The 25,789-nt window shown below is 37.4% G+C and overlaps 1 protein-coding gene across 2 annotated transcripts in view; it reads right to left on the bottom strand.

The window, feature by feature from the left end:
* Window positions 1-25,582, bottom strand: part of LOC122842930 (chromodomain Y-like protein 2) — a 38,497-nt gene extending 12,915 nt beyond the window's left edge. Inside the window, exons 1-2 of one of the 2 annotated variants that reach the window (XM_044137239.1) lie at window positions 25,292-25,582; window positions 5,076-5,682 (exon numbers count right to left, since the gene is read on the bottom strand). In XM_044137239.1, the coding sequence (XP_043993174.1) occupies window positions 5,076-5,682; window positions 25,292-25,315 (631 nt within the window). In that variant the 5' untranslated portion in view covers window positions 25,316-25,582. Of the gene's footprint in view, window positions 1-5,075; window positions 5,683-24,938; window positions 25,076-25,291 lie in introns of those variants that run through there. The other variant, XM_044137247.1, reaches the window with a different exon arrangement.
* Between the last annotated feature and the right edge of the window lie 207 nt (window positions 25,583-25,789).

Raw genomic sequence — 25,789 nt, 5'->3', positions numbered from 1 at the left:
GTGATGTATTGCGCCAAAGTAATGACGCAATGCAATAAACCGTCCACTGTCACTTCATGCTTCTTCAGGAAGAGGGATTGCTACAAAGAGAGGTATCAACCACAAAGTGTGTTTTCTAACTGGGAAAAAAGTAGTGTGTAATATAGTTGGTTGAAATAACCTTAACGAGATGCTTCTTATAGCGATCTAGCAGTCTCTACCATTAGTCTTAGAAAAGAGTGTCCCACTCCTGAGTCTTAGCTGTGAGATTTTTAAAAGATCTTTCGAGTTTACAGCCTGGTTCAATTAGATCCAGGATGGCATCTCCATTGGATCCAGATCTGGGGTTCAACTCCACACAGATCTTTCCCTTTCTATATTCCCAGCCACCCCTTGGTGGAATACTGGTACATTTTTCACTTTAGTCATCTCTATTGCATTTGTATATTTACAGATGGTCTCACATTTTCGTCAAACCCCCTCAGATACACTTCCTGGTGGATTCTATGTTTATTGTGCTGGCCAGGTTCTGCAGCAGCCAAACAGCTCACACTATGAAGCTCTATGCTTCTCGCCTGGTTTGAGATTATTTTCCTACTATGCTGTACTTTTGTTTACATAAAATAGCCCTCAGTTCTGTTGTGCAAATAACTGAGACTAAACTATCCAAAGAACATTATTCTAGAAGTCCTTTTTTTGAGACATCTCATTGTGTCCCACCATGCTTTTCCCTCTCACTTAAACAGTCAGGAGCACACCATCAACAAAATGTCTAAACAAAGTAAACTTCCTTCAAAATATTTAATACAGCCCATCTAATCATGTGCACCTGATGTGATTAAATTGTGTGTAATTTCAATTACTCTAAGTGGGAATACATGTGGAGCTGCTGTAATTTATTGAATTTATTTTTTATATTTCATTAATATTTTTAATTTTAGATTTTTTTTTTTATTGTTGTAGAAATAGATATTACATGTTCAGAAGTCCAAATATGTTAGACAAACACACAGGTGTTGCATCGAGTCCTATATTTTAATGTAAACGTTTAACAGAATCATCCACTTTCATACGTTATTTCTTATCCCTTCAGCTCTCTTATGATACTCTTCTTTTTTTTTTTTATAACAGATCTTATTGTCTCTCAAACATACAACATCTGAGGGATTCAGCTTCAGCCTAACATTATGTAAGAAACTGAGTCACTTCTGAATCAGCTTTATAGCACATTTGCATCATCTGAAGGCTTTTCCTCAATTCGTTCTCTGAAGTTTCCTGGTGGACTTCAGTGAATTCCAGCCTGATTTCATTAATATTTAAGAGTTGCAACCTCGATTTGTAGCACAGTCACACTGAGCAGAGGATTTCCGTCAAAGCATAACCCCAGCTTATGACGCCAGTCAGGTGGAAAAAAACAAAACAAAACAAAACAAAGAACAACAAGTTTAGCAAGGAATACATGTCTTATCCAAGAACATCTTGACATGATGTGGGAGTACACGAGAGCACAAGTCACTCAGAAAAAACCACCACTTCCTTCACAACAACCCATGCGGTGAGGCCTTTTCACTGCACTGCCAATTCATCCAATATTCAGAAGGATGACTTCAAAAAGCATGTTTTTAGACAAACCTATTTCTTAAGAAACAATGATTTGATTTCACCTCTGAAGTGCTTTAGGAACATTTTTAAAATTGACAGGACTGTTAAGGAAATGGTTGTGTTCGGTTGGTGGTGAACTGGTCCCTCAATAGTTTGCGGCAAAAGTCACGTGCCTCCAGAAGAGTCTTTAATTAGTCTTAAAAGTGAATAATATACTTTTGTGATTTTAAGTTTTGAATCAAAACCAGTGAGATTTTATTGCCCACAAGAATTTATTTTGAAGCTGCAAAGTTTTATGCTGAGAACTAATGAGATTGAGGACAAAGACTGGGTGAGAATAATCCCTATAAAAATAATAAGGAAAATAATGAACATTCTCCATATATATGCTCTGTTTAATACCTGATTTGCCCAACTTCCATGTACATATTCATGGAGAAATAGATATGTTAATGTCTATTCTCCTTTCTGATAATATATTTGTTGTGATTTTAAAGATTTGGAACATTTGTGTCAAGTATTGGCAACCAAATATGTTCTGTTTACATGAGTGAAATATTCTACTGAGGATTAGGAGATTAGGATGTATAGTGGCTGTCAGAGTGACTGATTGCTATAAGACAACACAATAATGTGACCCTATTGTTAGCATATATTGAATGTTACCTGGATGAACACCTGACAGATAAAATATTTATCTTTGTAAAGCATGTTTGAGTTCACATTCTGGTGCACCTGCTAACTGTGGGCAACATATGGAAACTATTTGATCTTTGATCTTAAAGCAGTCCTCGTCAGCTTCCTAGAAGAGAAAGTTTATTTAGCTGGCAGTTATATTAATAATTAATTAATCCATGATTAAAAGGGAAAATAAGCAAGATGGTAAATGCCTGAAATGTTGTCTTTTCCTGTAAACATTTTGGTTATCGATGGGCCTGGAGGGGAAATCTCAGTAATTGGGAAATTAACTACTTTAATCATTTTTACCCAAAAATTCAATCTCTAGGACTTTACTTTATTTTTTTTGTTTTCAAAGTTACAGCAGCTACAAACCAATGCAGCACCAAGAAATGGAAAGGTAACAAATTGTCCGGACTCTTCTTTACACATCAATACAAATAATAAAAAATAGAGGCATCCCTGTTGATACAGATTTTTTGCTAAATCAAAAAAGACTTGTTCAGAACAGCAGTAATGATTAACTACCATGGATCAGACCCTGGACTGTGACCCAAGAGTGAAATTCAAAAGGTGTTATCACCTCTCATTGGGAGCTTTAACAAGTCCCAGTGTGTAAAACCACAGCTCTACATTATAAATGTGAGGCTGCTAAAGTATTCAGCACTAAGCTCTATCGTAGAGTACATTGATTATCATGGAATAGGAAAACTCTGTCAGAGAGAGAGAAAAGGCGTTTTAGAAATGTCAGCTTTAAGTTGCAATAATTGGAGAAAAATATGTGACACTTAAAGGATTTTTAAATGATAACCTACTTCTGTCTTATTTTCAGCTTTTTTATTGATCAGGCTTCTGAGAGCATTTGAGCCTATTTGGACAATCATGCCATGTAGTTGGATTCAAACAAATGGGATGAGATTAACAACTTGGATACATATAAATGTTAGTTTTCTTCATATTAGACTTGTGAAAAGTATTGACTTGGTCAACTTTTAAACAACAGAACTAAAAGCAGTTCTGAAAAGCCTTTTATTGAGACGTGAAGGCATGAAAACGCATGGAGGGAAATTATTCCAAGGGTTAAAATATTTGTTTGTGTCCCGACAGTTAGAAACAAAATAATAAAAATGACATCAATTCAAGAAACCCAAGAAATAATGTTGCATATCCCCAATTTAAATAAGTTGGCAATGTTTTACCATGCTTCTGGACCAGTTCAGAAAAAGTAGTCTGTGTTCGACACTTTTTTGTGAAAAAATACTCAGCAATACAGTTAAAGGGATTAAAAAAAACTCCAGAACAGCAGTAAAGCTTCATTCAAATCATAAAGCTTATAATAAAAAGGTATGTCATACAGTTTCAACTCTCCTGGAACCTGCAATGGGTTTCTTTCTGGACTTATTTGTATTGTCTGTCCACATTCTTGAACTCTTACCAACTTTCCCTTTCCCTACAGTATCAAACTTATGTTTGAGGCTGTTGTTTTACTGTTGGGATGGTGTATTTAGGCTGATATGGAGTGTTACTTTTCTGTTTTGCATGTGGACCACAATGTCCAAATTTTGGTGTCCTTTTACAAGAGCACCTTCTTCCAGTTGTGTTCACCACATAGCTTGTGACAAAGTCCAAGTTGGATATTTTATATTTTCTTTTAACACTGGCTTTCTTCTTGCCACTATTCCTTAAAGGCCAGATTTGTGAACTGCATAGTTGTCCTGTTGACAGGTTCTCCCACCTAAGCTGTGAATTTCTGCAGCTCCACCAGGATTACCGTGGGGGTTTTAACCCTTAGTATACAACCAACAGGCAGCAGTGCCCACATTTCCTTTCTCGTAATTTTCTGAATGTATCTTGGTGAATATATATCCTGTTTCTGTGCACCAGTTCTTTCACAGACAATTTTAAAAGTCCGTGAATCTAACTATTGCAATATCTTTGAATGTGATTGGTGGAGTGAGCTATCTGTCAAAATATTACACCCTCCTGTGTTTTGAACATCATTTATGACAAGAGGATATATACATGATGAACCGTGACATAAAGTGAAAAATCAACAGGAGCAATAATGGATGCTCAATATTTTCGCCACAATCTTTCCAAGGTGTAATTTGTCATTGTGGGGGGTGTACAGAGCTGATTTGGATTAGATATTTAAGTACAGAGCTTAATTATTTTACTTTCCTGGAAAAGGTTAAGTTCAGGAAAAAACAAATCATTTTAATTTATTTTTTATGTTAAACTATGTAAAACTGTGAAAAAAGAATGACATAGTTCACAAATACAATTTTACAAACAGTGATTTAGGACAGTTTTTTGCTCAGCTAACATTTACTGAACCCATTTTTAGCATTAATTCCCACATATAAAACAATAAGCGGTTGAAACTAATTTGAACATTTAAGGATCTACAATTGATCGATAACTTTATGTAAATGCTCTCCAACTGCATTCTTCAAGAGCGGGCTTTTCTGCATATCTTAAATGTTTCCTGCTGTAACGCATCTATGTTACATGACTCAGCATGTTGTCAAGATCTATAGAGACCTGGAAATGAACACTAACTTCATCCAGGCGCCTTGAACAAGGGAAACATCTATAACATACAGGACACTAGTCATTGACCATGACGTCTCTGCTTTACAGGCAAACAGATATATTTTTTTTTTTGCACTTACCACCAGCAGGGCAGTGTTGTGTTTGTGTTGTGGACTCTATTGTGAAACCTGTCACAAACCAACTTTTGTGTATTCATTTGATTATCATGCACTATAATCTTATCTGGGCTTGCCATACAATTTGCTCAGTTAACATCTTACCTAGTTCAGTAGTGAACTGTGATCCAGTGGTATCTCTTTGTCCTAGTTCTGTTTCCCCCCTATCTGATGGCAGTCTATGTGACCTTGGTGCTGTACTATACACAAGAGGCTCCATCTCTCCGTTCTGAAGTCCATTATGAGGAACCCTCAATAGGGCAACACAGTGAGGCCCACTTGATGGATGAGCCTTGTATGTCATGGCTTTGCTCATTCTCTCCCCTAAAGGAGGTTTCCCAGCTCCAGCACCTATTTTCTTCTGTTTATGAGAGAGTCCCGATCCTCCACTTCCAATTCCTAAAACGGGTCCAACTCTCATCCCCACAGCTGGACCACTAGTCCTTTTCTTCTTCCGGGCTTCAGAACGCGCCCGGGAGTTTTCTGTAGCTGAATGTTGGCTGGTTGTGAGGGGTTCCCCGTGGTTTTTTGAGATCTTAGGTCGTTTGTGTGAATGCCATCTTGAGCTGTTGAATTGGTCGATGAATTCCTCGCAGTGCATCAGGTGATGCTCCGGTTCCCAGGTGTCCTCCTTACGCCCATAACCTTTCCATCTGATCAGGTACTCCCACTTGCCCTTCTTGTTTCGCCTCTTGTCCACAATCCGCTCCACCTGAGGGGAACACAGATAAAGCACATTAGGGTTGGATGCAAGAAAAGGTTGGTTAAAATAGTTTTATCAACCATTCAAGATGGCTTGTGTAGGCATGAAAACTATATTTCCCACAACGTGGTACTTATATTAGGCTGGCAACAACAGCATCATCTTTGGAGAACAGCAAATGGTTATGAAATACTTAAATACTTATCAAAGTATTTAATATTTCAATATGATTAATGCAAAAAAGGAATTCTTTTTATGGATTATGACACAAATGAGTATATTCAAACTAAACTGTTTTAATCTTGCCAAGATGAAAATAGCTTGGGGAGCACTGCAGAGACAGGTAATCTGCCCCTCCACTTCTTTGCAGACGGGGACAGAACTATCATTAGAACCACCGGTGAGCTGCTTCTGGAAGTTTAAAAACTCTGGTAGCATAGCTAGTCAATCCTCTTTAGTCGAAAAGGCAAAGGCAAAAGCGTTATTCTGAGAAACTTTGCTGATTAGGCTGACAAACAAGAAAGGCCAGACGGTGCTGGTGACCCTTGATGCTAGCTAATGTGTAGCAATTACCCAAATAGATGATAAATACACAGACAACACATAGAAATAACATGAAAATTCTGCACCATGACCTAGTGGCTGATCACAGCCAGCCTATGTTCCACTGTATGAGGCACATCCTGGTATAAACATGTAAATTTTATGGTCTAATGAAAGGAGTTACTGAGTATGGTGACAGATGTTGATAAACGAAGAGAGTCAGATCTGTGAACCACTGAATCTGCTACAATCACTTTGTCATAAGGTCTCTCTAAAGTTGCTCTACCCCAGCTTGGATACAGGGAAACCAGGCACACTGATGAACTGAATGGTTAATTAAAAACACAAAGAGACCTACATCAGTATACCTTTTTATGAATTGACTGTTATGCACATATCTCTGACATGTAATAACCCTATATCCTCATCTAAGCTTGGATTAGAGACTTCCTCCCCAGCTACCCACAAGCTGGTAAAGCAAACCCACTTTGCTTCCTCACCTTGATGCTTGACACATCCGAGAGAGTTAAATTCCAAGATGACACTAGAGTGGTGCAACTTATTACTGGAAGGGATGACTCAGCACACATGAAGGAGGTTCAGGAAGTGGCACAGCAGCACTCCATGCCTGCTGCTCAACACTACCAAAGCCAAATAGATATTGGTTTAGGAGACAAAGACAGGATGTTGTTTGACTCCATATGAACAGAAACTCTGAGGCGAGAGCGTCATCTTTCAGGTTCCTGGGGACATACAGGAACCTGAGTGCAGCAAAGAAACAGTTAAACCTGCTGAGCTTTTAGCAATCCACCACTGAAGACTGATGACATCTGTCTAGCTATGCTAAGCTGGCAGCTTGGCTTTGAACCAGAAAGCAATACAAAGAAAAATAAAAACAGCTCTGAGCATCAGCTGTTGCACCTTTCCATCCTTAGAAGAAAAAACTCTGAATGTAAGAATGTAAAGTCACCTTCTGATTTTACTGACCCCATTACAACATCATTGCCTGCAAAAGGTGGTACAAGCATATCAAATCTGAAACAAGCAGATTGAAAAACAGTTTTTAATCAAAGTTGCTATGTTGTTAACATATTTTATCCCCACCACACCCACCAGGAAGAGAGGAAGTAGCCCCCCATTTAATCCTGTTATGTTATACACGGTATGTACTAGGATCTGATCTTTGCTCCTTTTTTTTTTGCTTTAAACAGCTTAAATATAAGAAATGCCATCTTAAACTTACAAATCTACTAAAACCCTTCAAATACAGACAAACTTTCTGCTGTACTCTATTGTGTGTCTAACCGGGGAGTGACAAAATTTTGAGGTACATTTTGTAACATCTGCCAAGTTCAAGATAAGAGCCAGCCCTCTGAAAAGGAAAGATAAGTGAGCACACTGGAGCCCAGAAAAGCTGTGAGGCGCTATCATTTCTCTAATGTCAGACCACAAGTAACACAGCATTTTACAGTAGAATTTCACCAGAAAAGACCTCAGAGAGCTATGAAACACAAACATCAGCACTTTGAAATCAAAAGTATCAGAAAGAATCCAAAATGAACCATGGCATGAGTCAGAAAAGCATACAAATGAGGGCTGAGAGATTTTATTGGATGCTTTTCAAGAATATCAATTAAAACATTATTTTTAACATACTTTTTGGTTAAATTACGACAGCTTTGGGCCGACCCATAAATGTGCATAAGCCTACTGGGCCAGAGAAGGATAAGAGAAGATCCCCTGATTTTGTCTCATTATGGGCCTGCTGGATGCAATGATCACTGAAGCAGTACACTTTATGACAGTCTAAGTTGTAGCCGAAGAAGCTCTACTGCTGCATCCTCTTCAGCTGGAATTTCTATTTACCCATTTTCTCATCTGCTTGTGTTTTATACGTTTTCCATTGGTTCTCCCTTAATTGAGTACGACCTGCTAAAAACAATTACCAAAATGGTTCCATATGTTCCACGTGTTTTTGTTGCATTATTTTTTTTACCTTGTTTATAAGGATATTTATTAGGCATGGTAAGGACACTTTATGTTTCCTACGTTGTTAAATAAATAAATAATTGTCCCCCCTTTTCCTGATTGGACAGGAAGGGGGAACCTGTAAAACTTCAATGTTAAATGTGAAACAGTTGAAAATTTGGGTGCACCTATCCTGTGTGCTGGTGCCCCTTAAAAATGTGTTGGGCACATTAGTGCCACCAGAGCAAAAGGTTATTCAAGAGACCTAGCTTATCAAAAATGCTACCAGCAGTCTTCTGAAAAAAAAAAAAAACTAAAAAAAAAAAAACTAAACAAAACAGGAAAATGTTTAAGACAAACCAAATCCAAAGGCAGAAGAAAAGATACAGAGCCAGAGCTGACTGGATTTTGTAGAGTATGTGAATGAGTGAAGGTGACACATATTGAGCACCATCTCTTCTACTCCATATGCAGACATTTAGATCAGCTATTCTGCTGTAAAGTGTGCAGCTTGCTGATTCCCCTGCTCAGAACTGATGAGACCACCATCTGCTTGGCAAAATCCTGAAAGACGCAACATTCAGAGATGACACGTTAATTATGTTATGTTACTGTAAGAGTATGATCACCTTATGATTGATTCTACATTCATGGAATATTTAAAATGCTTTGTTTGAAGCAATTTATCTCATGCCCCGAGTTTGGTGGAAACTTGGTGGAAAGTTTCCATCAAACCTTCCAGGTGGAAATCAATACCATATAGGCCCATGTAATATGAAGAGGGCATAATAGTTTAAAAAAAAGAAAAAAAAAGAAAAGTGATGTCTGTCCAAACCCATTACACTCATCCTGAGGGAACTGTAGTTACAGCAGTAACTAGGTCAGTATTTACTGATATTTTTTTTCAGAATCATGAAGAAAACGAATGGAGAATCACTGCAGACACCTATTTTTTCACTTGATGTTTCACCAGACATCTGAGATAGATGGATACGCTGCTGTGACAGCTCATCATAGCTTGACTGACTTTCTCTTTACCCTCTCCAATGGGTTCATGCTGCTCTGATAGTCCTTAAGAGTAGCTTTTTCTGAGAATCCTAAGGTAAATGATGCTGAAAACTTAGTTCACAACTAGAAGGTTACTTAGATATTTAATAAAAAAATATTATCAAAGGTCAGTGTTAGTATGGTTAGCCTCCTGCAATTAGAAGTAGGCTAACCTTCAGCGTGTACACCTTAAAACATTGGCGAATGAGAGATTTTTTTTATGATGTTAAAAATATAATTGCTATTTTCTTAGCAATTATCTAATTAATTTTCAGTGTTTACCAGGCTGGTTATTATCACTTTTTTTTGTCACCATTACAGATTTTTATATTCTTTAATTTAGACTTGATTCAACAAATTCTGTGTGGTAGTCCAATAATTAATTTTTCTTTCTCAGGCCAAATAATCTTTTCATCCTTCTCTTGGGATAAATATTCTGAGCTAATTTCTCACATGATCAAAGCCTATCCTTTCTCTGCAGTTAGGGCCAAGATCCCAATAATCTAATAGATGTGATATTTAAAATGATAAACAATTACTGCTGAAAGAGTTGCAATATATTTTCAACCATTTATTTTCTTTCCAAGATACTACTTTGAACAAGGAATCACTAGAAATTTCACAAATCTTTGTATGGCATCCTTTCAAATTCACTGTGTATATTGGAGTTATTACTAAGATATTCTTCGAAGCTTGAAGAAATCCTTTAGCTTAGATCTGATGCACAAGAAAATCATAACAGCACGAGAAACCACACCAAGAACTGCTGGAGCTCCTGTGGTTAGCACTGTCCCCCAACAAGCAAGAAAATTACAGATTTAAATTCCTGTGTGCTCATCTTTTACATGTGGGGCTTTTTTAAGGTACTCCAGCTTCATCCCACAGTTAAAAAACATTTTCTAGGATAGTTAGTGGTTCTAAATGTACCATTGAGCTTGCATGGGCCTTTTGTTTCATCTGTCACTGCCTTCGTTAAGTCACTTATCTGGTGAATAAAACTCTTTGAACCCTAAGAAGCTCACATGCCCTCCGACCTCCCAGGGACCTTCATGAAAAGGCCCCCACTCAACCCTGCCAGGATAACCAGGTTTAGATAATGGATTCATGAATGAACTATTTGGTTGATCTAACAAACTAGCAGACTGCTCATCAGCTGTTAGCTAACACGTTAACAGACTTCAATAAATGTTCTAGTTTGGTGAAGTTCAGCAAAAGCTCACATCTGCTGACCGATTAGCATGCCGCCTTAGAGTATACATGCAGTAATGTGTTTTAAAAGGTGTGTCATACAAGCTGCATTATGATTAAAACAAAAAGTATCTCAGAGAGCAAAATATGTACATCATCTTCATTAAAGTTCATATGTGTGTATATTTTTTGTATTTTAGCTCTAACATAACTGTACACCAGTGCACAAATCAAGTTCCACAGGGATATGGATGAACAGATTTGGGAAACGGAGTGGCTTGCACAGAGCCCTGACTTAAACTTGATTGAGGACCTTTGGAATGAATAAAAACAGGGCTGGTGAGCCAAGTCCTTTTGGTGCTGCCTGCATTGATGTTGGCATCAATGCAGGCAGCTGGACGTTTCTAGAAAGCTATTTCTTTTTTAATGCTTCTTTATAGTTCCAGTGCAAAATTTAAGATGAAATCTTGATATATTCCCAGATTTCTTAATCAAATAGCCTTCTTTCTTTCAAAACAAGAAAGAAACGGCACCTCAGCTTTATTCATGTCAAACAGGTGGATGTCCCACAGGCACAGTGCTCATTGTGTTTATTCTTTGTGTTTCATTAATATTTCATCACATATTGCTTATTATGTAGGGACTAAATGCTGGGTATGCTTGGGCTGGGGATTGGAAAGAAACCGTTTTATTATTTTTAATGAGTTAACATGTTTCCAGATACAATTTTTCAAGATAGTAATTGTCTGCTCATCCAAATGTGATTTATATTTGGAGATTTCATTGTATTCAGAAAGGGATGCTAATGTTCATGTGTGCAGATTAGTGTTTGATTGGGTAAATGAACCAACAGAACCAAAAAGATCCAGTAATGAAAAATTATAATCTGGTCCTTTACCATGAATGTATAAGTTTGAAAGTTTAAACATATTCTAAGCCTGGATTTACACTGCATGCGTCTCTGTTCTGCTGCACACTTTGCTGGTAAGGTGATCATGAAGGGATCTGCTGCAATTTACACTATGTGAGACTCCGCTCTTCTGCGAACCTCAGAAGTGCTCCAAGAAGCATGTGTGGGAAATGAGAGATTGTATGATAAAGCCAGTGATAAAAAGGATGAGTGTTGTCATAAAATACTGCAGTTCTCAACTTTCAAAGTGACAATTTTTCCCTTCACTACTCTTTGACTTCATGTACTCTGACACTCCTTCAGTGAATTGAGCAAGAGAACTTGATTTAATAGTTTCAGAATTATATACTTCTGTGTGTATGCATAGCCAATAATAATAGATGCATAGATAATAGTATAAATGTACCCATATTTTTGTTAATGTGTCTAGTATTTTGAGCAAATGTAGTCTGTTTTGGTGAATTATTTTGAAAATACTTGTGCATTCTCCTGTTGGAGTGGTGTGATTTTTGAAGATCGACTCTGGACTTATTCCGGTGTCTGGCAAAAATAAGATCTATTGTAATTTAGACAGATGGTGATGTGGGTGTGTTGTGCAGAGACAGTGTAAAGTTGTCATTGACTATGACTGGTGTGTATTTAATGTGGAGTCCTTTATGTGGTGGAGCAAAGATAAAATAACTGCCATGGTGCACCAAAGCGTCCAGTTGACATTGGAGACACCTTTTTTTGCTTTTTCTCTGTTAAATATAGTCCATGAACTATCACATTTGCTTAGTTCGCCATATTTGTTTACTCTGAATTCACGTTTGGCCTCAAGAGGTTTTGCGAGATTTTTCGACGACATCTAAGTGTTGGTGAGTGAAATCGATTTGTGTGTAGTGTGTTGCTCCTGCTGTGTGGCTGTACATCACAAACCTTAGGACCAAACTTGTTAGTGTCATGTGTGGTCTATTTGGTTTTGAATGGTATTACTGAAAACACAGATACTGTGAAAACTGTAGATTTTTTAAACCATTGTATACCTTGAGGTTGGTACCCAAACCTTGCCTATATATAAATGTTGGGCACAACTTTTCCTGAACACTGTTCCAGATTATTATTATTCCCTGTAGTTGTCTTCATGTTAAAACTGCTAAAATATCTCTGGACATATCTCAGCATACTCTGCCTTTTGATTCCTGACTAACACTGGCTTCTCTTATGCTTCTCTTTTGTGAGGCTTAGTCTTTAGCATTTGGGGAAGGTTTTGGATTACAGATCTCATTCTCTATTCATTCTCTTGAATAAATGCATAGTATTTGCATCCCAAATTTGTGATGTTTAGATGAATTGATTTTCTAAAATCTCTGCATTATCTCCTACACCAACTTGCATGATAAAACCAAAAGTACAATTTCCATTCCTGTGGCGACAGTTTTCAGCCTATTCTTTAATTCAAATGTGACTTGCATGTAGTGATACTTTGTGCTTTCAGATGCTTTGTGCACAGTAAAAGCAGTGAAACGTTTTATTAGCAAAATATGGAAAAACCAAGAACTTCAGTAGAAAAAGTTCCAATGTCAGACAGAAGCCTAATGTTCATAAACAAAATGTGCCACACTTTGGAAGAACCACAGTTTACACAGTCTTGAAAGAGTTCAAAGAAAACTATATTTGTGAAGTATGGCTGGAATTATTGATGTTATCAAATCTCACCCGCACAAACTTCACCCCAAATCAAGAGGTTATAAAAAGCCAACATACACAGCTGACATAATTTTTAGGTGTAGTTACATGTGCAGCTAAACACATTTCTGACCACAAGCATTGGTCTACCCTACTGAACAAGCACTAAAACTTGTGAGAAAGGGAAGTAGCTTCTCCCTACATGCAAAGCTGTTGTAAACAACATAAACATCAAGCGAGTGCCATGATAGCCGACTTCAATGTTGCATTAGACTTACGTGAAGAAAACGTATTCAGTTCTACTGTGCTGTGTATCCAATTACCTAGTATGTGACGTCATGCATTTTGATATCTACAGTAATTATAATCAATTATTGTGAAAAAATATTAAGCGTACTGTGCAAGTTGAAAATAGGAATAAGTGTGTATTTAATCAACAATTAAACAAGAAAACACATGAGTTATGCTAAAACTAAATTGAAAGTCAAACAATGTGTTTTTCTTCACCACAGCTAATTAACATTAAGCACATTAATATGTTAGGTTGACCCAAGATACTAACCAAAAGCAATATAAGTCAGGCACATGAGTATATTGTCAATGAGAAATATTGATGATTCTTTTACAAAAAGTTAAGAGTTTGTAACAGACATGTAATCCTGAAGAGCAGCGTTACAGTTTTGACTAGTTTATTGTATCATACTTCCCATAATGGCCTCTCAGTTAAACTACAAATCCTAAAATCCATTTGGACAGCATTAGGTCAAGCCTTGCCATCCCAGTGTTTGCCCTTTGAAGCATTTCAAGTTGAAACCTGGATAAACATTTAAACTACCTAGTGAAAAGCTAGAAACAAAGAGAATCTGAAAATACAGAGGCAGATGTGATTTTGTTTTTATAAAACCTCAGCCTGCTTAGTACTGAATGCACAAATTGATTTGCTGACAGGGAATCTGAGAAAATTAAGTTTCAACTTGCCAGTAATCTGTTTAATAGAGATGAGAAACAATTCAATCAAACACATTTTAATGTTTCATCAGTGACAAGGTGTTCAAGCAGTACAAAGACTGGTGATTCATGGTTGCTATTACCCAATGGCAAACAACTGTGAGTTGTTTGAACTTCAATCAGTAGTGAAATATTCCATGACTGAAAGCCTGATCTCAAAATATTATTTAATTTTTAACAAAGAAGAAATATTAGGTATGCGACTGGCCTTTTATTTTAGGTAGTTAGAACCAATTTTCACTGGTTTCTAATAAAATTTGGAAAATTTCGTTAATATTTCTGCCTGAATATTTTCACAAAAATATTGGAAAACATGTTAAATTAAAGTCCTTATAAGCCTGTAGGGCCTGCTGTCGAGAAACATCCTCACAGCATGAAGGTACTAAAACTATGCGTCACAGTGGGAATGGTGTGTTTGTGGTGATGTTCAGTGTTTGGTGTCCACCAAACTTAAGTGTCTTATTTGATGGTCAAAAAGCTCCATGTTGGTCCCATCAGACCACTAAGACTTCTTGCACTTGACCATGGAGTTTCCCATGTGCCTTTTGGCAAACTCTAATAGAGCTTTGATAGGAGGTTTCTTGAGATGTTTTCTGACTACCACTCTGCCATAAAGATTTGCCTGGTGAAGAACCCAGGCAACCTGAAGCTTCAGCTGTAACTACCTCAGCTGAAGGAGTCCTGCTTTCCTCTCTCAGTACTCTTCTTCTTGTATAACTCTGAAGATGTTGTGATCTAGGCAGATTCTAGACATGGGCCACATTTCTTCCATTTCTTGATGATGGATTCAACTGAACTCGAGAGATGTTCAGGGCCTTAGAGATTTTTTTGTATGCATCCCCTGACTCCTGACTTACATGTTTCAATAAGCTTTCCTCTGATTTGCTTTGGGTTGTGTTCATGCTATAATGGTAGCCAGGAATACAGTGTATGGACCTCCCATAAAGAGGATGAAACATCCAACGGGTGAATACTTTTTAAGGCATTGAATATAATTTACCGAACAGGTGCATAGGATACCTAGATAAAAATTCAGATTATTATTAAAGAAGCAAACTTTGCTGCAGCTACAGAGGATAAATAAGTATCCTTAAGAACATCCACAACAGCCAAATAAGAAGGCAACGTTGATTTACCCAAGGTACTTTCGGCACCTTGTTTTAAATTCTACATGTTTACCACCATGTAGATACCTGTTAGTAGAAAATATTTTTTTTATTATTTTTAATGGGAAAGTGTGTATTTGAGCATGTATTTGAACTCAGTCTCTTTTACTTTGATATTTCTAAATATAATCCAGAGTTACTAATTACTTTCAGATGTCACCCAGCTAGTAAATACAATTTGCCTGTGTGTAATTAAATCTTAGTATAATCTTAGTTTTGTGAAGAGATTCACGTCCCATGCACAGGTGGGAGAGTTGAGAGTAGCTGACATGAAAACTATCTGCATGCACAGAGCAAATGTCTCAATGGAAAGAGATGCGAAAAGAAAACCTGCAATAAAACAAAAACTCAAATTGGCGGTTTGCTACCGCAAATATGTAGAAGTTGGGGACATTGGTCAGATTAAATAAAAACTCATCTTTTTGGCCTATATATAAAACACTTTATGTGGTGGGACTAGAACACCCAGAGCAAAATATGGAGGCAGCATCATGCTGTGTGGATGCTTCTTTACAACAAGGAAGTGGCAAGTGGTCAGATCTGAAGGGAAGGTTGAGAATGTGCGTAAAATTTCTTCAAATGCTGACAAAGCTGGTAGACAGATCTGAAAATCTTGCAGTTGCGTCTGTTTCCACTAAGTACGGAGTCAGGGGAGCTGCACACCACACTTTGAATTGCTTATTTGTGGGAAAAAAAAAATAAAAAAAATCTATGGACCCCTTTTGAAAAACAAAAACAAACAAAAGCAAACATAAAAGACAATTGCAGTTACTAAGCTTTTTTTTTTTTTTTTTTTTTCTTTTTTACATGTAAACCGTAAGAGAAAGAAAACACACTCGGAGTCAATTCTAATGTTTCCACAATATATTAGAACTTATTCTATGAGGATTTCTGCATATTTTGCATCTTTAGAAAAATGGTCCCTTGTAACTCATTAGTGCAATATTTGGCCATACTTGAGACAGAAAAGGTCAGAATCTACAAATGATAATTTCTTCCTCATACTGAGAAAAACACGTGTGTCCCCTGCTGCAAAGACATAGTGCAAACTATTAGCAGAAAACACCTTGGGAGTCACCAGTAGCATTACTCATTTTGGTCAATAAGCAAACAAACTGAAAAACTACTTGAAATCTTTAGCAGCAAAATAAAAAAAGCTAAAAGTAGCCATTCTAAAGAGTTCATGATGGAGTTGGTCATAAAACGATGAAGAATATTTCACTGAAGAATCTTCTACCACAAAGCACAGTGGGTAGAACGCCAAATGCAAAACACAATGAGAACAAAGGACAAATTTTAAAAGCTTCCTCTGGTTTATATTGATTTGGTTTCTGCCTTTAATTTCCAGCCAGTGCATGTCAGGATGATGGTCATTTCTACCTGGGTAAATTGGAAGTCATCAATCTGGTCTGGATTAACAACACCAGTAATATATGGGCTTCAGCGAAATCTTTGTTAAAATAAAATATGTTTATAACTATTACATACATTCCTGAAAAAACAAACAAAATACAATAGCTTGAATCAGTTAAGAGGTTATTACATGGAATTAAGGAGAGCTTTGTAAGGATTTTATTGTCCTTCTTATGCTTGTTTTTAACCTTTGTGCAATTTAATTGTGATTTATGTTGAACAGTGCTTTGTGACTTTTGTCAGTGAAAATAGCTTAATAAAAAAACTTTATGTAATTACTACATATTTGCTGTGGTCCATTATTCAAAATATATATATATATATTTTTTCTTGTTAAAAACTGATTTACCACCCACCAAAGAAGAGAAACTGAAGAGATAACACAAAGTGATTAAAAAAAATGACACTTTTTTGTTTATTAGCTTAAGATTGTGTCTTTGTGAGGCACAGAACTCAACAAATGAGATGACTAATGCTGTGATTAATGGTGTATTTTCTTCAGATGAAGTAGGCATAAAGTTATGCCTACTTGATCACTCTGTAATTTTGATTTCTATTCTGAATACAGGGACATGTCTAAGTATGGAAATGAATCTGCATTGTGCTTATAGACCTTATGGAGCTGCTCCACCTGTCTTAACCCCAACATGCTGCTCAAAAGCAGAAACTAGTACTTTTCCTTGAGATGGCAAGAACCAGAGCAAAGTTATTTCCTGCCACAGCATTTCAAACCACACAAGAACTGAAGTTTTCAAGGTTCCCCCAACTGCAGCATTTGTATATATTAGTTTTCAGACACCATGCAAAAAAAAAAAGGTTCTGTTCAAAAGATGTATGAAAAAAGCTACAAGAACTCCCAGATCTGGGTGCAATAAGAGATTGTCATTTTGTTCATGCAACCATGGGAGAGAGAACTATTTTCTTCTGTTCTTGCAGGGGAGGGCTGCGCTATGGGGTGGAAACTTATCTGAGGACTCAGCTCCAAGGTGGAGCCTCAGGTAAATAGGCGGTACGTTGTATAAGTAGAGGTTTTTAGGCACCTCTGAATGGCTGCCACAAGAGATTCAAGGATTTCTCAAACATATTTAAATGAATGAAAGCAACAAGTGTGTTTTTGATGGAGGCATTATATTATGATATAAAGCAGGGGTCACCAACACGGTGCCCGAAGGGACCTTGTCAGTCGCCCGCAGAGCAAGTTCTAAACATAGCCATTGTCATTAGGGAGCACTGGCAAAAAAATTATTGAATTTACTGTTTTTACATTGAAGTAATAACATTTGTTTATATTTAGAGTTTTAAAAAAAGGAAATGATAAAAAAAAAATGTTTAAAATAAATTGCTTTATGTATAAAACTCTTTCCTATGGTTAAAGTTCAGAACTATGCGCAGACGCCTTTATCGGAGGATTTTATCGGAGGGCAGCAGCGCCTGCAGCTGTACGGCTGTACATACTCTGTGTACCTTGAGATTTTCCTTTAAGTAAAAAAAAAGATCTTTTGTGCCAAAAAATCTTGGACATAGCGCACATCTGTGTGAGTCTCTATGGGTGAGCAACCAAAGCCTAAATCTTTTTGGTCAGCTTACTTTTGTTTATTTTCCGGCTTGGCGGTTTTTCTGTAAGCTAAAAATGAACGAAAGGACTTTGAACCTCTCGTAGTTCTGAGAGCGGTTTGGATCCCGGCGGAGCTTTTTACCGTGTGCGGTTCTGGCGGGTCGTCGGTTTATGAGCTTCTTTGATATTTTCCGAAATGGAGAGCTGATGGGTCACCCGTTAGCCCACATCTGCCGCTCTTCCTGAGCGTCGCGCTAAGACTGTGGGTTAAACAATTTAATCTAGTCTAATTTAATCTAGCCAAAGTAGAGTAGAAATTAAGCAAATATGCTTCACCTTCTTGTGGTCTGGACGTCTGACACCACCTGAACCTGCGATCAACACTTTCCTCTTTCCGTGAATCACAAGGATGGGCTTCGCTTCCATGTCTTTATTATTTAGCATTGTCTGAAAAAAAAAAGTGTCTTTTGGTTTAGGTTTGTGCTGATTTTTGCGCATTGGGGAGGTGGATGTGCTCTTGCAGGTCAGGTGTAGTGTTAGTTTTGTGCTACCCTCCAATCTGTCGGACTGGTGTCAGCCAGCGGGTGATCCGTCAGCTGTTCAGTTCGTGAAACCACAAAAACAGCTAATAAACCAGCGACCCACCAGAACCACACACTGTAAAAAGCTCAGGTGGGAGGTTCAAACTCCACTCATTCATGTTTAGCTTACAGAAAAACGCCAACCCGTGAAATAAACTAAAGCAAACTGACCAACAAGATTTAGGCTTTGGCGTGCCCCACCTCACCAACTTCAAACTCTGAACTAAGAACGTCCGATCAAATAATAGCAATTAACCATAGCTGCCCTTACAAAAAAATCCCATGAAAATCACATGTGACTTTCACATGTGGTTCACACAAATTTTACATGTGAATGATGTGAATCACATGTGAAAGCATATGAATATGTGTGATTTTGGAACATTTCGTGGTAAAATCACATGTGATTCACACATTTCCACATGTGATCACATGTGATTTTCATGGGATTTTTTTGTAAGGGTGTCCTTACTGATAACTATTGTGAGTAGCATTAATATGATCAGGCAGCATGTAATCATATTTACATATGTGAATTATTGTTATAAAGACTGAGCCAAGAATAATTATGTCTGTATCAAACAAGTAGCCCTTCGTGTTACTCTGTACCCGTGAAGTAGCTCCCAGTCTGCCCCTGATATAAAGCAACAAAAAGTCAATTTTGTAACTTTTCAAGTTAAATCTCATTTAGAAGAATCCCCTTCATGCTAGATTTAGACTGCACTGAAACTAGCCATAAAGTACACCATCTCAACCAGGTCTTGGAAAGATTATTAGGGCTGCAGTGCACAACTCATCACTTGTAGTATAGTATCCATACAGAGTGGTAGATAAAAATTAACAAGGCTTTATATTAGGATAACATCTGTTGCTCAATAGTGACATGAGGATATAAAAATGTGCATGCATAGCACAATGGTGGTGGTCAAAGGAATATCCTACCGGAGAACCCATCCACCCAAACAGTCATTTACAGCTGAAGTACTGGATACTTTAATACTGCTATGACTGCTGGAATTTGATTTATGGTGCTGATCTAAAAATTATTTTAACATCTTTGCAGCAAGCAGAACGTCATTCTGGCCACGGCACTCTGCTCTATGAAAAGACGTGACATACTGGTATTCCAATAGCTTCATTTAAGGACAAGGCAAAATAAATCTCATATTTTCTCTGTATGTTTTGTGAAATAAGTTTTGTTTTCTATAGCCACTTCACAATGGGCTAAAAAATTCATAAGTGACATTTGTAGAGTACTCCACATAGAAAACAAAAATCAGCATGAGACACTCAGTATGGAATTTAGATATACCATGTCAAGTCAAATATTGAACTCTTTCCAAATTTCATACAGTGACAACAAAGTGTTCAAGTCAAATTCTTATACAGGGTCTGCATAATGTCTCTCTCAGGACCTGGTCAATCTCAATTGCTTCAGTCTTTAAGTTGCATCCATTTGATTACAACTTATTGACGCAGTTTTAACGACAGACAAAAGACAGTTAATGACCCAGAGTTAAAACTTACCAATCTCCTATGAGAAAAGTCAAATAGCAAACGTCAACCATTCAGATAAACCACGTGGAACAAGCATAAAACAAACACACACACAGGAGTACTTTTGGAAAGTTAGGTTTCACCTTTATCCCCCAAAGTTGCTGTTCAGGTATAATTTATAGCAAAATGTATTCTGGTGAAAAATTACGGCGACAACTGAAAATGTGACATATCAGGTAAGGGGCAAGTTGCTTCTACAGTGCGCAGTAGTGGAAAACTTTGAAAAATTATTGTGCTTTCTTTGAAATGTTCAATTATATGACTTAATCTAAGTTACATAAATTAAAACGTGTTAAAGTCCATTTATTGTTATCAAGATGAAAGGACGCATTGACAAAGCTAACCGGCTCAATTGTAGAGCTAAGTACAAAGTAAAGAGGTTCTAAGCACAATATGGGAAAAAATGAACAGCCACTGATCTGTTTCAGATGAATGCCTTACAGCAGTGGTGTTCAATGTCAGTCCTTGGGGCAAATATAATCTAGATATTTTCTCTGGTTCAACACATTTGATTCAAAGGATGTTTCCTTGCCAGGCCTCTGCAGAACTTAACGGCAAGTCGATGAGCCAATTCAACCATTTAAATCCACTCTGTTGGAGGAAGAAACTGGCCCTTGAGAACTGAAATGGACACCACTGGCTTAGTGCTTTTGGAAATGCATTTGCATCATTGCATGTTAATCTGTTATTATGCATTATAATGTTCATTTGTTTTTGGCATTACCAGATAAGCTCCTCTGCAATATTAATGAACCAAGTGACGAATCCTTGTGATGGTAAAGATGAAACGAGAAATAAAATCTCACTTTAAAGGTAGCAAGACAAAATTCTTTTTGTGCAGCAAAAACACAAAAAATATTGCATTGAAGTTACAGTATAAATTCACCAAAACCATTTACAAAACTCATACCTGAGTAACAAAGTATCAACAGTGAATTTATAAAGTCTATTTGTTCACACTTTAAAGCCTTTTTCATTAGTTGTTTCTTAAAGCAGAAAAAAGATACAAGACAGCAGTGTCATTCATGCTTCTGCTGGTGAGTCACAGCTATACATAAGGACCTTTCAAATTAAAAAAGACCTAAAAGCTTTTTATAATGTGCAACAAAGAAGGCTTAGTTCAAAGGACACTATCCGCTTGGTGATAAACTCAAAATTCTGACAATGACTCTCATCATTTTGCCTATGTCGGTATTTTTGGTATTCGTAACGAACAAATAGAAAAGTCGTGCAGACTGAAAAAAGTGGGAGTTTGAGGTCAAATGTATTATCACATATCACAAAACTAGTTCCCAAGCAAACAATAAAACACATGTTGAATGCAACATGCAGTAAAAGAAACAGGATTACTAAAAACTATTTAGCATCTCACGCAACTTTCAAGGAAAGGTAAAAAAAATAAAAAATATTCCCAAATAATCTAGTAAATATTTGAATAATTCTATGTTTTGAGCAGTTTGAGCTATGTCAACAATCTTGTGGCAGCCACACCGGATGCTCAGTGACCTCTACTTTTTAATTTGATCTCAGGACATCAAGGGGAAACTAGTTGACCTGGTAGTTTACACATTCAGCATTAGAGGAAGTAAGTGTGAGGTGGTGTGCAGCTGTTGACCCAGATATAAGTGTGGGATTAGTTGGCTAAGTACTAAAACTGGCATTTAAAAAGAAGTGTGTGCGGGTATTACAAAAAGGTTAATATAAGTACACATTTTATATGTCTGTGCTCCAATAAACTTGAGAAAGAGTTGTATCTTCAGCCTCTTAACAAGACCTACACGAACACATTTATTTTTATCAGGTGCCTTCAATGAAGGAAAGACGTAAAATTCGCAGAAGTATGGTCCCGAATCAAAGAACTCGTCCAACTCTGGAATAATCAGCAGCTGTTTTTGATTTATTATTATTATTATTATTATTACAACAAAAATAAATAAATCACAACATTTTGGATGGACACTGTCTTTTACTAGCCATAATAATAAGCAACTTTTACCAGATATCAAGCACCAGAGGCTTTTAGGCACATTCTTGTGTGCAAGACAACAAAATATCTTTACCCTAATACACAAGTGGAAGCTACCCTCAAGGAATTTCCAAAACTGCTTCTCCCAGAAGTGCTTAAAGGAAAAGTAAGCAACTAATGTTTGTGAGCACAGCATTTAAACCTGGCCTCAAATACCTCTGTGTTGTCAGCAGTAAACTGAGACAGAATAAAACTAAATAGACAGTAGGGCTGCAGCGATACACTAATCTCACAATACAATGAGATGTGCGATATTTTGCACACTGTTTTATATATATCACAATATTCCACAAAGGATACGATAAGATATGGTAAGATACAATACATTTTTTTAATTTTCTGAGATTTTAGATGGACAGAGTGATTTTGGTGACATCTTGCGACTGTTCCACAGTCTTGGATTGAATTAACTGAACTAATGGTGTAATACTGGTGCAATAAATGTTGTTTTTGTTACACATTGGCTTTGTTTAAATGTTAATTGTGTGGTTTTGTGTATTTGGTTATACAGAAAAATAACCTTTTTTGCCTTATTCACATATATTAGATAGTGTAATTTTTCAATTTCATTTCATTTTGTAATTAATTGTAAAAGGTTAATGTACATATGCAACTGGGTAAAAAATGCCATGTGTGATAGCTGTCATTTAAATCATGTGGATTTGACATAAAACTCAAAGTGCGATTTAATTTATCGATACTTGAGGATGAAAAATGTATACTTTCTGAGGGAAGAAATATTGATAAATATTGTAGAATCGATAAAATTACACAGTCCTAATTGACAGACAGGTAGGGAATATATAGTTTATTTGTACTTAGTTAAATATACAGGGACACTTAAAAAAAAAAGTAATACTGTGAGAAAGTTATATATGTTTTTGTCACTCATTTCAATATTTGCGTTCATTTCAATTATATTTAAATTGTCTAAGACACTGAATTTTGAGTTTTTATTAACTGTAGGCCATAATTATAAATGTTACAAGAAATGAAGGTTTGATATAATGTATTCCACTCTGTGTCCTTAATCTATATAAATTCCATTTTGCTTTCTGAAATGAGTGAGAAATATATGGATTTTTATCATATTCCAAATTATTTTAGATGTAATGGTAAATAGACATTATACATTTTAAATAAGCTCTAAAAGTAAAATTTTGAAAATTATATGTTATTGGTGACCCAGATACTTTTAGTTTATCGTGCGAAGCATATGTCTTCAACCTGTACACTTCCAGAATATCCATCCATCCATCCATTTTCTTTACACCCTTCTTCCCTAAATGGGGTCGGGAGGGTTGCTGGTGCCCATCTCCAGCTGCGTCCCGGGCGAGAGGCGGGGTACACCCTGGACAGGTCGCCAGTCTGTCGCAGGGCAACACAAAGACATACAAGACAAACAACCATGCACACACACACTCACACCTAGGGAGAATTTAGAGAAACCAATTAACCTGACAGTCATGTTTTTGGACTGTGGGAGGAAGCCGGAGAACCCGGAGAGAACCCACGCATGCACAGGGAGAACATGCAAACTCCATGCAGAAAGACCCCGGACGGGAATCGAACCCAGGACCTTCTTGCTGCAAGGCAACAGCTCTACCAACTGCGCCAATGTGCAGCCCCTACTTCCAGAATATTGTCATTCTTAACAACATCTGATTTGTTACCATATTGGAACAGAAACACTCACACCAACCTTTCCTCAGTTAGCTTTGAGTGCATTGATTAAATCATGCATTTGGTTAAATCATCCATTTAAAAATAGAGAAACAAAAAGCATACTTCACATAGCTAATGAAAATAATACCCATTGCTTATCAAAAACCATCAAAACCAGTGTTTGTTGCACAGGAAGCTGTCTAATTTTGGTAGATAGAACTATAAAAGTTCTATTAGAAATACTGCTCACATCACTGAGGCAAAGATGTATTCACAAAATAAACTACAATTGAATTGATCTCCTCTACATTAAACGTAGATAAAGTATACAGAACTGAGAACAATCAAAGCGGTGTTTTTCTATGGTTTCATACATTAAACACACATTGAAACACACATTTAAAAAAATAGCAGCGTGAAAACTATAACCTAGTGTTTTGGATTTTATTCGTTGTCCTTAACTCATCCTGCAATATTTTCTATGAAGTTAAGAGATTATCTACATCAAAATCGGGAGAACCCCAGCTATCTGCTGGACTTTTTGAGGCAAGTCTAAACAATGTGCACCACATCACATACAGGCTAATAAACGATGGAAAAGACATGCTCGTTTGTCTTAAAAGGACGTCATCTGTAATCAAACCGTCATTTCTGTGAACTGCAACATCTGACACCATAACAGAATAATGAGGCTAAAGTGCCAGGACTTTGGGTATTTTCTGGCACCGTTTTCAGAGTGATGCTGCTGCGCACGAAGGTTCAGCGTGACCTTCCAATTTGGGGGCAACTTTTCCACCCCACGCTGCGAGTCACTATTTCACAAATACAGACATCAGCCAGCACACTCCAACCACTTTTCAGCGCTCGCTAAATATAAACTACCGCCTTGTTTTGTTTGATCTCACCACACACTCACCCAACCAATAAACACTGCCATGAGAAAATATATTTTGGTATGTTAAATGCGCACCTTGAGAGCCCATCACTCAGTCTGTGGCAGCTCACCATGCCCGTCCGCTCAGCGCTGCTGCTGTCACTTTACCACGACTTTCAACTCGGCGACACACTGAGGAGTTTAGCCCTTCTATTACATCCTATTTACCACAGCCGATAAGAATCATGCTAAAGTATATCAGGAGCGACTTTAAGTAGAAGCATTAATAAAGCCAACCCCGTGTTTGTAAAGCGTGAAGAGGGTTAGTTTCGCCTGTTAAAGGGCTTAGGACACCGCTTTTTACATACGTGACGCCCTTCCCTTTACTTCCTAATTCCATAATTCGTCAATATTACAGAGCATATTCCGTGGACGTGCTTTTCTCCTACCTCGTAAAGATCTCCTGAAGCCATTCTGGGGTGCGGACAACGGCGGCGCGGCGTTCTTGCCTGCCCTGTTGGATTTTTTTTGGACCCTACTCTCTCGGTGTTTCGGCGAAAGCCCCGATAGACGGGAATTAGCGAGCAGCCTTGTTATTCTGAGCAATCCGCAGTAGCAGATCAGCAGACAGTGTCAATCGAGCCCGGCGCTGTGCGACGGATCGTTCCACACTTAAAACAAACAACCATCGGGGCGGTGCTGTTTACCCAGACCCAAGTGGGGGTCTGGAAATTAGTCCCCGGCTAAAGAATGCACAGCGCTGATGGTCTGCATGCACCAAGCTCATCCGAGCTCTGTTGCAGTCCAACTACTCAACGGGGGATATGTTAGATGTTCTGTATTTACTCACAGGAACTGGAAGGTAATTTCCTATTATTCACTCTACCTGCCTACTTTTCTGACCTGATATTCTTAATTATTTTTTTTTTTTAAGTAATTATGCTGGG

Source organism: Gambusia affinis, linkage group LG02, assembly GCF_019740435.1.
Source record: "Gambusia affinis linkage group LG02, SWU_Gaff_1.0, whole genome shotgun sequence".
Lineage (NCBI taxonomy): Eukaryota > Metazoa > Chordata > Actinopteri > Cyprinodontiformes > Poeciliidae > Gambusia > Gambusia affinis.
This window is presented reverse-complemented; position numbering and strand designations above follow the sequence as displayed.